The sequence below is a fragment of the Pelmatolapia mariae genome, linkage group LG4 (genome assembly GCF_036321145.2).
Source record: "Pelmatolapia mariae isolate MD_Pm_ZW linkage group LG4, Pm_UMD_F_2, whole genome shotgun sequence".
NCBI lineage: Eukaryota > Metazoa > Chordata > Actinopteri > Cichliformes > Cichlidae > Pelmatolapia > Pelmatolapia mariae.
Genome location: NC_086230.1, coordinates 21,064,996 through 21,077,118, shown reverse-complemented (window position 1 = coordinate 21,077,118; position 12,123 = coordinate 21,064,996). Strand labels below are relative to the sequence as shown.

The 12,123-nt window shown below is 42.3% G+C and overlaps 1 protein-coding gene and 2 long non-coding RNA genes across 3 annotated transcripts in view; 1 reads left to right on the top strand and 2 right to left on the bottom strand.

Annotated features, from left to right (window-relative positions):
* Positions 1–1,972: 1,972 nt before the first annotated feature.
* On the bottom strand, positions 1,973–2,970 carry LOC134625422 (uncharacterized). Its single transcript, XR_010093726.1, has 2 exons — positions 2,648–2,970; positions 1,973–2,185 (listed from the first exon to the last, which is right to left on the bottom strand). It is a non-coding gene; the product is annotated as an uncharacterized LOC134625422 (long non-coding RNA).
* A 985-nt stretch (positions 2,971–3,955) lies between these two features.
* On the bottom strand, positions 3,956–5,471 carry LOC134625421 (uncharacterized). Its single transcript, XR_010093725.1, has 3 exons — positions 5,365–5,471; positions 4,713–4,804; positions 3,956–4,060 (listed from the first exon to the last, which is right to left on the bottom strand). It is a non-coding gene; the product is annotated as an uncharacterized LOC134625421 (long non-coding RNA).
* A 1,494-nt stretch (positions 5,472–6,965) lies between these two features.
* Positions 6,966–12,123, top strand: part of LOC134626233 (adenylate cyclase type 9-like) — a 42,094-nt gene continuing 36,936 nt past the window's right edge. The window contains exon 1 of the mRNA XM_063471852.1: positions 6,966–10,474. Within this exon, the coding sequence (XP_063327922.1) occupies positions 8,662–10,474 (1,813 nt within the window). The 5' untranslated portion in view covers positions 6,966–8,661. The remainder of the gene's footprint in view (positions 10,475–12,123) is intronic.

The window sequence follows — 12,123 nt, the reverse complement described above, 5'->3', positions numbered from 1 at the left end:
TAAAAATAGCATATGAATGAGGCTTTCAAATGATTTATTCTGCCAATTATTCTGCAGGTTAGAAAGATATTTGTCATTTTTTTCTGCATAAATAGCCAAATGGCCAGTTGAGTAAGCTATATATATATATATATATATATATACACACACACACACACACACACACACACACACATATATCCTCTGCTGCAAAATTTTGAAAATTGCTGCCAAAGTGTGGTTAATCTTTGCAGATTTCCCAGCTTGCAAAAAAAAAGAAAAGAAAAAAATGTGAGATGGAGGTAAAGGAGAAGTGGAGGACTCATGAGTTGACCCCTGACCTCTATGGAGAGAAGGAAAGCAGAAGGTAGCTTTTACCGCAAGTTCCTGTGTACTGTGCCTCAATAAATGTCCTAAACACACTTGGACAGTCTGGGCATTGAACAATGGATATTTTGCTTGTTGGCTTCAGCTTTGTGGAGTCTCTGCACACCTTAGCATGTTATTTCTTTTTCTTTGGCTTTATAAGTTGTAAAAGACAAAAGATCAAATGTGTTAGGGTTAGCAGCTTCTGACAGAGCCAGGCTTGTTGCTTCCAGTATGGGTGCTGAGCTGATTCAGTATATTTTTCCAAATTTTTCCAAGAGTGCTTCATACACAAAGCTCTAAATCGTAAAGAACAGGTAGGTGGTTCTAAGCTAACCCAACAAAAAAATAAAGTTGACTCATGGCCAAGTGCACTTCCTGTTTCCTCCACGTGTCCTGTCTCACTAACGCCCCTGCTGCTTTTCCCAACTAAACTCTGAAGCATGATGCAAAAGAATATAGCAAACATAACCTCCAAATAAGCTTAACTTTGATTAACTTTTCAGTTTGTTTGAGTGTGAGTGCTGCACAGGGTGTTTAGTATGTTTACACTGCAGATTCAGAACATGCCCACTAGAGAGAGCTGTGTAAAAAGAGGAAAGAAAATGCAGACCACTGGCAAAAGTTTATAGTGGGATTGATCGCTCAGGCTTCGTAACATTAGGTGGTTGCATTTTTTTTTTTTTTTGTGTACTTGAGTGTAATTTATCTTCATTTACCTGTGAATTAGATATTGAATGGATGTGCATCCCATTAAAGTAGTTGTTGATTCACTTTTTTTTCCTTTTTTAAAAAAATTTAAGTTAATCTTGGCCTAATTTTTGCAAGCTTGACCATCAAGAATAAAGATTTCTGATGGACCAAGCAGTGAAACTTTGTGGTTATTCAAATAAAATGATCAATCTTTGGACTCAAACAAGAAAATTTGCTGAGATTACATCTTGCGCTTGCATATTTCCTGTTTCTCCATCTTGTCTCCATACATTTCTCTGTATAACGTCTCGCTCTGTTCCTTTTGTCTCTCTTACACCAACATCTGAACAGGTCTGATCTCCCACTTTTTGAAAGCATGCTCTTTGTGTTCCACAGCTGCAATGCACCAGCAGTTTGTCGTGACTGTGGGAGTGTGTGTGTGTGTGGGGGGGGGGAGAGACGTATGTGAGTGTGTCTGTGGATGTGTGTGTGTGATGTAAATTGCCTCAAGTTTTGACACATGCACCAAAATCCCCCTTTATACAGTGATATGAACCCACGTGAGCTTCTCTGTGAGTGAACTCCAACTCTTCTGCGAGCGTTACTTGAGATATTCTCAGAAGATTAAAACTGATACAGTGGTTTCCCAGATAGCAAGGAAACATTGAAACAATGTTGAGTCAATATCAGGCGACGTCATTGAAGCAACGTTGAAGTGTGACGTTGACCCAACATCACTCTTGCACCCATTTTTAACGTTGAAACAACGTCAGGTTTTGATGTTGAATCAATGTTGAAACCTGACATTGATTCGACGTTATATTTTCTAACACTGTTGACATTGAAACACTGTTGAGATATGGTATTGATTTTCCACCTCTTTCGCACAGTTGCTTTTTATTGAAAAAAACCAAAAAAGGTCAATAGACATGTATCATTTGCAAAATACTTTATTAAAAGACAAAGTTTCCTATTTACATTTCTATGTTTCACGTCACTTTTTATTATTTACTCCGGGATGGGGATGGATGATGTGTGTCCTGCGCGCCACCCGTACGATCTGGAGCATATCTGAGCCATTTCTGGACTGCTTGAGCAAAGACCAACTCAGACATAGAGTTCGCCCCTACCTGCTGCGCCAGGCCATCTAGGACAAAAAATAGACACACACACAAAAAAAAGGGAATTAGAGCACATGAATAAGCTCTTGTTAATTGTCTTCAGCAGGGAGAAAGTATGTAAACTCCTAGGCTGATAAACATGAAAGTCACCAGGCAGAAATCAGCAAACTGCCGCATTTGATTCCCAAAGAGCTATAAGCTGAAAATGTGATATGTCTTAGCATGGTGTGCCGTGTATCCTTTAAAAAAAAAAAAAAGAAAACATGGGGTCCTCGGGCTCTACAAAGTGTACAACCCGAGGACAAAACAAGCCGAAGACCAAAGACTCCATCTCCAGATTAACCGGACATGAAAGTCTTGTTATTAAGAAAGACAAAGTAATATAGCAAAAAACAGACATAGGAAATGTGAAACGCACCCAGCACATCAATTGATCCCTTTATTGTTCACTTTAGGCTCATAAAACTACAATAAATGTTAAAACTTACCAAATATGCATCTGCACAGCGCTGTCTCTTTAAATGCCCTTTTTTGCTTTGTCTGGTCCTTGGTATTTTTTCCCCTGCCCAGTTGAGTACAGAGGCCAGCTCCTTTGTAATGGCATAAACCATTACACGGCGGACTCGCACCTCCAGTGTGGTCCAGCAGCACCAATCAACGCAAAGCGTCTCACCTATAGACACATTTTATGAGATGGAATTAGCGTGTCTCATGTCTTAAATGTGTATGCAAGTGCTTGTGTGTTTACTTCATGTAATTGATGATAGAAACATGTCATTTGGTTTTCCCTAAAGCCTGATTTTCAAGTCATACAAAGAATAAACCAAAGTATTGGCAGTACAATGTATTTCTATTCACTTTTGTTGGATATTCATTTGTTAGTTCTTGTAACTGCTAAAAGTGTTTACTAGTTTTTGCCTGTCACATATATTTGTTATACCATGTAAACTGTGAAATTCCAAGATTTTCAAACTTGCCTTGTAATAGTGGCCTCACAGAGTCTCTGGAATCTACAGAAAAAAAATCACAACAAGATGACATTCAGGAGTATAAATTGGGTTTTCTTTTTAGATAAGAGTACAATGACATTGTGATGCAGCTTTAAAGCTTTTTTAAAAGCATACCATCTATAGGGAAGACATCAGACTCTGCATGCTGGCGAGATCGCAAAGCTGTGTCGGTTTGTGCCGGAGTGGCGAAAGGTGCCGGAAGCTGGGTGGGGCATTATGATGGTTGCTATCAGTGGGCTGGGGGGCAGACTGCGGAGTGATGAGGGCTGTTTAGAAAAAGATAATTTTTTAAGTATTTAAGAATACAGACAACTTGTCAAAAAAGTTTCCTTGTGTCAGACACAGATATGTACACAGACACTAGACAGTATTTTATTACCTGGTATTTTCACTCGAGGGGCCTGGGGAAACCGTTTTTTTGTAGGCTGCTCATCCTCTGAGTCCGTATATGTGTACAGGGGATTTGGTCTAAAGAAAATAAATTAAAAACGGTCTTAAGTAATTGTAAATATGCTTTTGGCATATTGTTTCCTAAAGTTAGTTTGATTTCTAACAACACACACAGGAAACAGAGACGTGCAAGAAGGTACAGTATACAATGAATTTTTGAAGTGCACAAGTGTACACGGCTTTGCATTTTTAAAAAGTTTACAAACTTCCACTTTTTGGACTATATTATGTGGTGATATTGCAGTATGCAAGCACCACAGATATGTATAAAAGACAAGATCATAAATTCTTAACAATCAAAGATATGTTTGTGAATATAAAGGTTTTACTTGTGCTTTCTTTTAAGACTGGTCTGGGTTTCTTCTTCGGACTGAAGGTCAGACGTATCACAGCGTTCACGTGGATATCTCTGAAGACTGCGTTCTGCTTCGTGAAATGTGCCTGGAAATACAAACACAATGTATGGCCAGACATACATTACGTGTGGACAAAAGGTGCAAACGCATAGAAAAATCAGCGGTTTCAAAAATACGCTGGTACGTGCGGACGTAGCCTTATTCATTATTCAAGGCACAAACGGAAAGTCATGTACGCGTGCAACTTAAAGTTAGGTGAGCGTGCAACGTACAGTCACTCATGCTGCGTGAGCATTCAAACTGAGTCTAAAGTTTTCGTGTGCGATTTGAAGCGAGTGCTCTCCAATCATCAAAAGTAACAAAGTCATTGAACACGTTTATACAGTTAACTTTACGTTTATCAATCATATATCACAGATTTAGAATTTTTTGTAGTACTAAGCAACTACAGAGCGAAAGTCTGGGTCAAGCGCCGAGGCGACGGCAAGAACAAAGGAAACCTCGAAGCGTTAAAGCTAGCTTTGTAAGGGAATATAACGAAGAAATTATGAAACAAAAATGTTTTCTTTGTTGATATACTTTGTTCGCAGTGCAATTTATTTGTTGCCAGATTGTAAGAAGTAGACACAATTTAAAAAACTCGTTAATGTACAACATTAACAAGTTTTTTTTTTTTACTGTTATTCAAATGCAAACATGGAAATACCGAGTAGGAAAAAAAAATCATTCATTCTTACCTTATACTAATCATGGTGCGGGCCAGTGCAGTGCATGAACTGATGCCTTCTCCGGTCAATTCCGCTGAGAGTAAATCAAATGTCCCGCTCTACTGTAGAAGACAATGAATACCGGGGGAGGGGGGGGGGGGGGGGGGGTGTACCAATGTGAGAGGGGTGCTGCGGAATAGTCCAAGTGATCGCTGCTTTAATTTCCCGGTCAACTATACATAAATTGCACGTAGACACGATTTTTTAAAGCTGGTGAACCACACCAAGGCATTGATAACAAATGAACAATAAATCTACTTTCTCTGGTACTTTATACCCGATCAGTTGCAATGCAATTTAATGCTCAACTACAAATCGATGGTTTTTGATGGTGACCGGAGCCGAATGATCGTCAACTATAAATAGACGTTTTCTCGACGTTGTTGTTGTCACCTGGTCGACTATAAATAGATCAAATATCAATGACAAAAAAACAACGGTGAATCAACATCGTTACAACGTCTCTATAGTAAGACCGTCGGTTTACCACAGTATTTCAATGTTGTTACAACATTGGCATTTCAACCCCGACCATATACGACGGTTCGGATGAAAAATCAACATAGATTCAATGTCGTCTTGCTATCTGGGTTATGAATAAATCAAGAGAATTCCAGCTCACCACTTTAAAATCACAGTAAATGTTCTTATTCTCCCAATTAAAGACAGAGTTTTGTTTGTTCCCATGCACGCAGGTGGAATGCAAGAAGGTAGCGCGGTTCCCTCTAGGGGTGCTTTCAAAATACAGCGAAGCTCCTTGCTGACTACAGAGGCCAGCTGCTTAATATTTCTGTCAGGCTGCTGAATAAATAAATAATAGAACATTAAACCTGCAGGTTCTTCATTCAGTTTGGCTGCACACTCTGTAGCCTTCATTTCTCATAGTCTGCCTTAAATGAAGTATTCAGAATTAGATATCAGTGCTCCTATTCTGCTGTTTATTTGAAGATACTCTGTATATATCCAGGTGTCTTCTAATGAAGACTTCTTCTACTCTCATCTTAGACTAAATGTTGTGTCCTTAAATGATAAAGTGTTTATTCTATTCTTTTTAATGGTATAGAGCAGCAGAAAAGAGAGGAGGGTAGGGGGCTTTGTTCACGAACTGAACATATGGAGTTTCGCTGAGTGCCATTAAAAACATACATCCCAACCCTTCCCTAAAATGCGTGCTCGCTACATTTCACTCTATTGCTTTTTATCAAGTGCGTGCACGTTCCTGCACTGTAGCCCTCCCCTCCCCTCACTCAACCCCTCTTTTCGTCTACTCTGCTCGCAGCGTCAAGTCTATGGTGACCATCAAAACGGAAGAAGAGAGAGGGATTTTCAAAATAGAGGATCGTTAAAAGTAGATTATTTTAGTGCGTCTAGAGTGAAGCTCCAAATTGGTTGACAACAAGAGCCTCTAAGGAAACAGTCTCTTACGTATGGAAGCTCGTTTTCGCCAAAAATAAATAATAAATAAATAAATACTAATAATAGGAACAAGAAGAAGAAATAAATAAATTAAAACAAGTTTAACATAAAACATAAATTTAAGATGCCACTTATAGGTAGAAATTTGCGTTCTAAAGTTTTCAACTTACTAGATCAAACTTATGAGAAAATAACTTAAGAATTTGTTTTATAAACTCTAAATTCTAACATAATAACCTGAAATTTTGACTTATGGATAGCATTTTCTTTTCTTTTCGTTCTTTCTTTCTTTCTTTTTTGTTCAAGCTAAAAAAAAGTTTTTGACACATTTGGATGATGGAAGTAATTTTATTTAAACACACAAAATAAATCAAACAAACAACAACAACAACAACAACAACAAAATCCCCGAAAGAAAATAAAGGGTCTGAATGATTACGGGTTTACTTAAAAACCACAAATTTGTTTGCTGAAGCTTTCTTTTGTAGTTTCATGCTAACAGAGTATTTTAAGGTGACCCTATAAAAAGGTTGTTGTAGAAAGTATGTGTTATATTGACCATGTAATACATGCTAATACATGGATTATTATGGCTCTGTGCCTTTTTAAAAACAACTATAAAAGGCACATTTGGGTTTTTATTTTGAAAGGAAAGAGGGGACGTGATATGGTATTTATTCTGGCGTCACTTTCTTTCTTTCTCCCTCTTACACACACACACACACACACACACGCACACACACACACACTCACATACAAACACACACTTCTCTCGGCTGGACGGCTGGAAGCGCACAGAGACAGAAGATGGTGGCGGCTGCTGCTGCCACCGTGTTGCCCGCCTCGCCTGGATTGCGCGCACAGCGTTTTCGCGCACGTGTAGACGCCGGTGCAGCACACAAATTGTGATCAGATAACCCGGTAATAGGACAATTCTATCTCTCACTGTGGACGGCACAAGGGATGGAAAGGCAAGACGGTGCAGCAGCAGCAGCCCTAATCTAGCCTATCATGTGAATCTTGAATCACCTGGAGGTATGACGATATTCTTTGTATCCTGCCCAATTAATCAAAGTGGCCGTATGAAGGCAGCGCTGTGCTTTAACCTGTGGGACTGTGCTACTGGGGGGAGTGGAGAGGAGGTGGAGACCTTTTAATTAGCCCTACTTTCTCCGGGGCTTTCGTCGTCTGGCGATTACAGGGGGGACCAAGCTGTCGTGGGCAAACTTTACTTCATATACCAGGAAGGACTGGACTTCATGCAGCCTGCTCCAGGGGTCTGTTTGTCTTCGCAGATTTCCGTTTGAGACACCACACAGCCGGGAATGGTCAGGATATTAAGACAAGCTGGATATTTTCCTTCTTGGGGCGCACTGACGATGAATTGGCCACAGTTTGGATGTGAATACCAAAGCAGCGCTTACAAAACACTGATTTAAGACTGGCTGGGCTATAGCCTTGAGAGGCGCGCGTATCTGTAGAGTGGTGATTGCCGTCTGAGCTCTTGCAGTAACGCCGAATAGTTCATTCGCATCGCATCTCGCTCCTGCAGAACTCCGTGCACAAAATATCTGCCGAGTTCGGAGACGCAGTGACGGTGGAGACTCTGGAGTGGAAAGCCAGGCGAGGACGGGGCGCCGTCCATGAGTGTGTTGGCGATTAGGCCTTGCGGCAAGGAGCGTGGGGGTGTAAAAATAAAAAACTCAAGTGGCATGATCCGTGTATCCGGTGTTGACCTACGCCTTAATTTTAACCGCTGACCTTTTGGATCGACACAGCAAACGGCAAAAGCTCGAGCCACTGCGTCTGACTGGCCCTGGATGAAGTTTTGCTCAGTCATGTAAACTTCACATGGTTTAGTTCACTTGACATCGACGTGTATGGAAGTAGAAGCGTGGGTAACTGAGTGGATAAGCGGAATTGGACACGCACCAGCAATGAAAGCGGGCTGAGCAAACACACTGAGTACAAAACAACTTCACAGAATTGAATCTGGGGGTTTTTAGACACATTTTGAGAGCACCTTAAAATAATTTATCCTCTCAGTCCTATTTGTGTGTGTATGTGTGTATTTTTCAGCATTTTCCTGTACTCACAGTATTGTGTAATTCTGTCCGTTTGGCCAAATAGTTTCCAATGAGTGAAGCAAAGAGCTGGCTGCCTCGGCAGAGCAGGCACTGGGTGAACCTTGCAGTTTTAAGTGCGTGGAGTCAAAACAGCCGGGAATGTAGAGGAATGCAGGGATTGACGTCAAGAATGGCAGAAATGAACTACGCAGAAACTTTGGATGGTCTGCTGGTGTTTCTGCAGCCAGAGCACAGAGTGTGATTTTTCTCTCTCCCTTCCTTTTTTTAAATTTTTTTTTTAAAGATTGAACAATCATACTGTGTGGCCGCAACTTTTTGCCTTACTTCATTTGTGTTTCCTGAGAAATAACTGTGCCTTCTGCCTAGTTTTTGAGTTTTTTTGTAATTTTTTTCTTTTTGATAGATTAGAAGAAAACATGGCATCCCCCCAGCATCAGCAACTGTTGCCTCACAACACAGAAGTGAGCTGTGACTCAAGTGGAGATGGAGGCGTCTCGGTGAGAATTGGCAGTAGTGTCAAACACAAGCACGGAGGCGGGCCGCTGGGTTCAATCGGGGGAGGCTTCATTGGCGGAGCCAAGCACTGCAAGTACAGCATTTCCTCTAGCTGTAGCTCTGGGGAGTCCGGACTGAGGAGGCCGGTGGTCAAGAGTTTTCGTTCTCACAAAAAGATGCCACAGCTTTTTGAGAGGTCTGCCGGCCATTTCTGGGACCCAAAGTTTGACTCTTCTATCCTGGAGGAGGCCTGTAGAGAACGGTGTTTCCCTCAGACCCAGAGGCGCTTCCGTTTTGTGCTTTTTTACCTCCTAGCAGCTGCTTTACTCTGGGGATTTTACTTTGCTGCCAACCCTTCCCGCTGTGATAGGGTTGCTTTTCTTGTCCCCACTGCTTCCTTCCTCCTTTTCTGCTTTCTCCTCTTCCTCTTAACGTTTACCAAACTGTACTCTCGCTGCTACAACCAAGCATCTCTGCTCCTCATCCTCGTAACCTTCATACTGACCCTGGCCCCCCAGATTCAGACATCTGGCTTCAAGGACCCTGAGACTCCAGCACCTACACTTGATGTGGAAGAATTCAGTGGAATAGGGCCCACATACAACATGTCATATGAAACACTTGTGGGAGATAGCGACTGGTGTCCCTGTCTTTCTCCTGTAGGCACCTTCTCCCTTTGCATTGAGGTTCTTTTGTTGCTATATAGCGTCCTCCACGTTCGTCTCTATGCCTCTGTCCTCCTCGGGTTTCTCTACTCCATCTTTTTTGAAAGTTTGGGATGGCTGCAACTGACTCAGGTAGGCGAGAAGTGGAGCTTAGCCGCCCCATCAGATTGGGATACTCTAAGGTGGTTGGGCCCAGCAAAAGCCTTGCTTCATCTCTGCGCTCATGCCATCGGTATGCACCTGTTCATCATGTCTGAGGTGCGGTCGCGGAGCACCTTCCTTAAGGTCGGACAAGCTATCATGCACGGTAAAGACCTGGAAGTGGAGAAAGCCTTGAAGGAACGAATGATCCACTCTGTTATGCCCAGAATCGTGGCTGATGAGCTCATGAAGCAGGGCGATGACGACATAGGTGATCATTCTGTTAAACGTTACTCCACCAGCGGTGCTGCTGCTGCCATCTCCAGCCCTAAAAACAATAAACGCAAGAAAACCTCCATCCCCCGAGGCCAGATCATCTTCAGGCCCTTCAACATGAAACGGATGGAGCCTGTCAGCATCCTTTTTGCAGACATTGTGGGCTTCACCAAAATGTCTGCCAACAAATCTGCTCATGCCCTCGTTGGACTTCTTAATGACTTGTTCGGACGATTTGATAGACTTTGTGAGCTCACCGGCTGTGAAAAGATCAGCACTCTAGGAGACTGTTACTACTGTGTGGCCGGGTGTCCCGAGCCCAGACCAGATCACGCCTATTGCTGCGTGGAGATGGGCCTGGGCATGATTCAGGCTATTGAACAGTTCTGCCAGGAGAAGAGGGAGATGGTGAACATGAGGGTGGGAGTCCACACTGGCACCGTACTGTGCGGCATCCTGGGGATGAAGCGCTTCAAGTTCGACGTTTGGTCAAACGATGTCAACCTAGCCAACCTGATGGAGCAACTAGGCGTTGCTGGGAAGGTGCACCTATCACACGCCACTGCCAAATTCCTGGATGATCGCTACCAGCATGAGGACGGACAGGTCATGGAGAGAATAGGACAGAGTGTTGTGGCTGACCAGCTCAAAGGTAAGTGAGAAGAAATGATAAAGTAGAGTGAAAAACATTTGTTGCTTTTCGATCTGCTTTATTGTAGATTGGCTGTCGGTTCATCGGCATTAAAGTCGATGTGTTCTAATACTTTTACCCTACCCACAGAGGAAATCTGTGCTCATGCCAGCATATTACTATTTCACCCTCCAGGTGAATCAATGCACTTGTGAGGAAGCATTTGCATTGGTCAAGGTCAGAACAGAGTTTAAGCATCATGTATTATACCTGAAGGGCTGGCAGGGCTTTGAGTGTGTTATCAGTGCCCTCTGTGGCACTGGTACTATATGACTCTATCACAGACAGACGCCATCTTCTTTCCCATCCTTCCCTCCACCGTGTCTCTGCCCGCTCTTTGTTCTCTTCTTCAATTACATTGCCTTCCAGACGTCCTCAGTGTGCTGCGTTCCCGTTACCTTGCCCTGAACCTCTGGGATTGCTTTACAACTTAATGCAACTGTCACCTTTTCTAAAAGAGATTTGCCTGCAGCTATATCCTCAGCCCTCTATCTTGTCTTTTATGTCGCCTCTTAACTGCTCGACTGGCGGCTTTTTTATATGATGCATTTATGCAAAACGCCTCAGTGTGACTAAATGTTGGCTTAACTGCTCTTCTCATCATTTAAGGCTTTCTGATCCATTATCAGCCATTGTAAGTGAAGTGAAAGTGTCTGACTAAGGTATTGCAGATGGTGTTCATCTGCCCTTTCGAATTAGCATTTTGGGTTTATTTTTGCTTCACTGTGCTGCCTTGAAGGCTGCATGTCAGATTTTGTCCAGTGCATTTTAGGCAGGAATTAGTGTGAGCACAAATTAGCAATTCAAATGTAGCCATTAATAATTTGGGTGCATAAATTATCAGTGTATTTATATACACATCATTTCCCCCCGGAGATCAGTGCTGGGATCAGTCAAGGAAAAGGAGCGACTGAAAGTGCCCTTTGTTTACCAGGCAGCAGGGCCGATTTATAGGCCTGCATTTTCCTCTCATCTTTTAGATTAATGAGCGACTACCACTCTTGCTCTTAGGCCTCTCTTTTTATTTTTATTCTGAAGATAAATGTCTTACCCAGAGTGCTATCACCCTATTCAACTCTTCTTTTCCCTTTATTCATGCCTCCTTTCTTGCCTCCATCATGTATTCACTTCCCCCCATAAGATTTATCCTCATCCTGTAGGTTTCCTATGCCAGTGACAGAGCTGGCTGTCAGGAGAGAGTTGTTCTCCAGCGCTGTAAAATTCCCTCCGCTGTCTAGCTCAGTCTGTGTAAATCTCTTGGGTACCACTGCAGCCAAGCATGGATCGTGTCTGAGTCTGGTCCCTGTTGCTTGACTCAGAAGTAAACTTCTCCGACCTAGACAGCGATCGCTGTCTGGCTGTCTTTTATGTATCTTTGAAGCACTTTTTGAGTTAGTGTAATGTTTTAGTTTCTGGGGGTTTTTTTGTTTTTTGTTTTTTTTGCAGTTGCACTATAAGTTGGAGGTGGGTTTCTGACCAAAACGTGCCTTCTTCCAAGTTTATATCCTCTTATTTATATCGAGCTGCTTTTAATATAAGCTGTTTATGGTTCATTGTAAAAAAAGGAAGGTTCATACGGAGGGCAGCCACGTGTGGACAGTTGAGTTTTA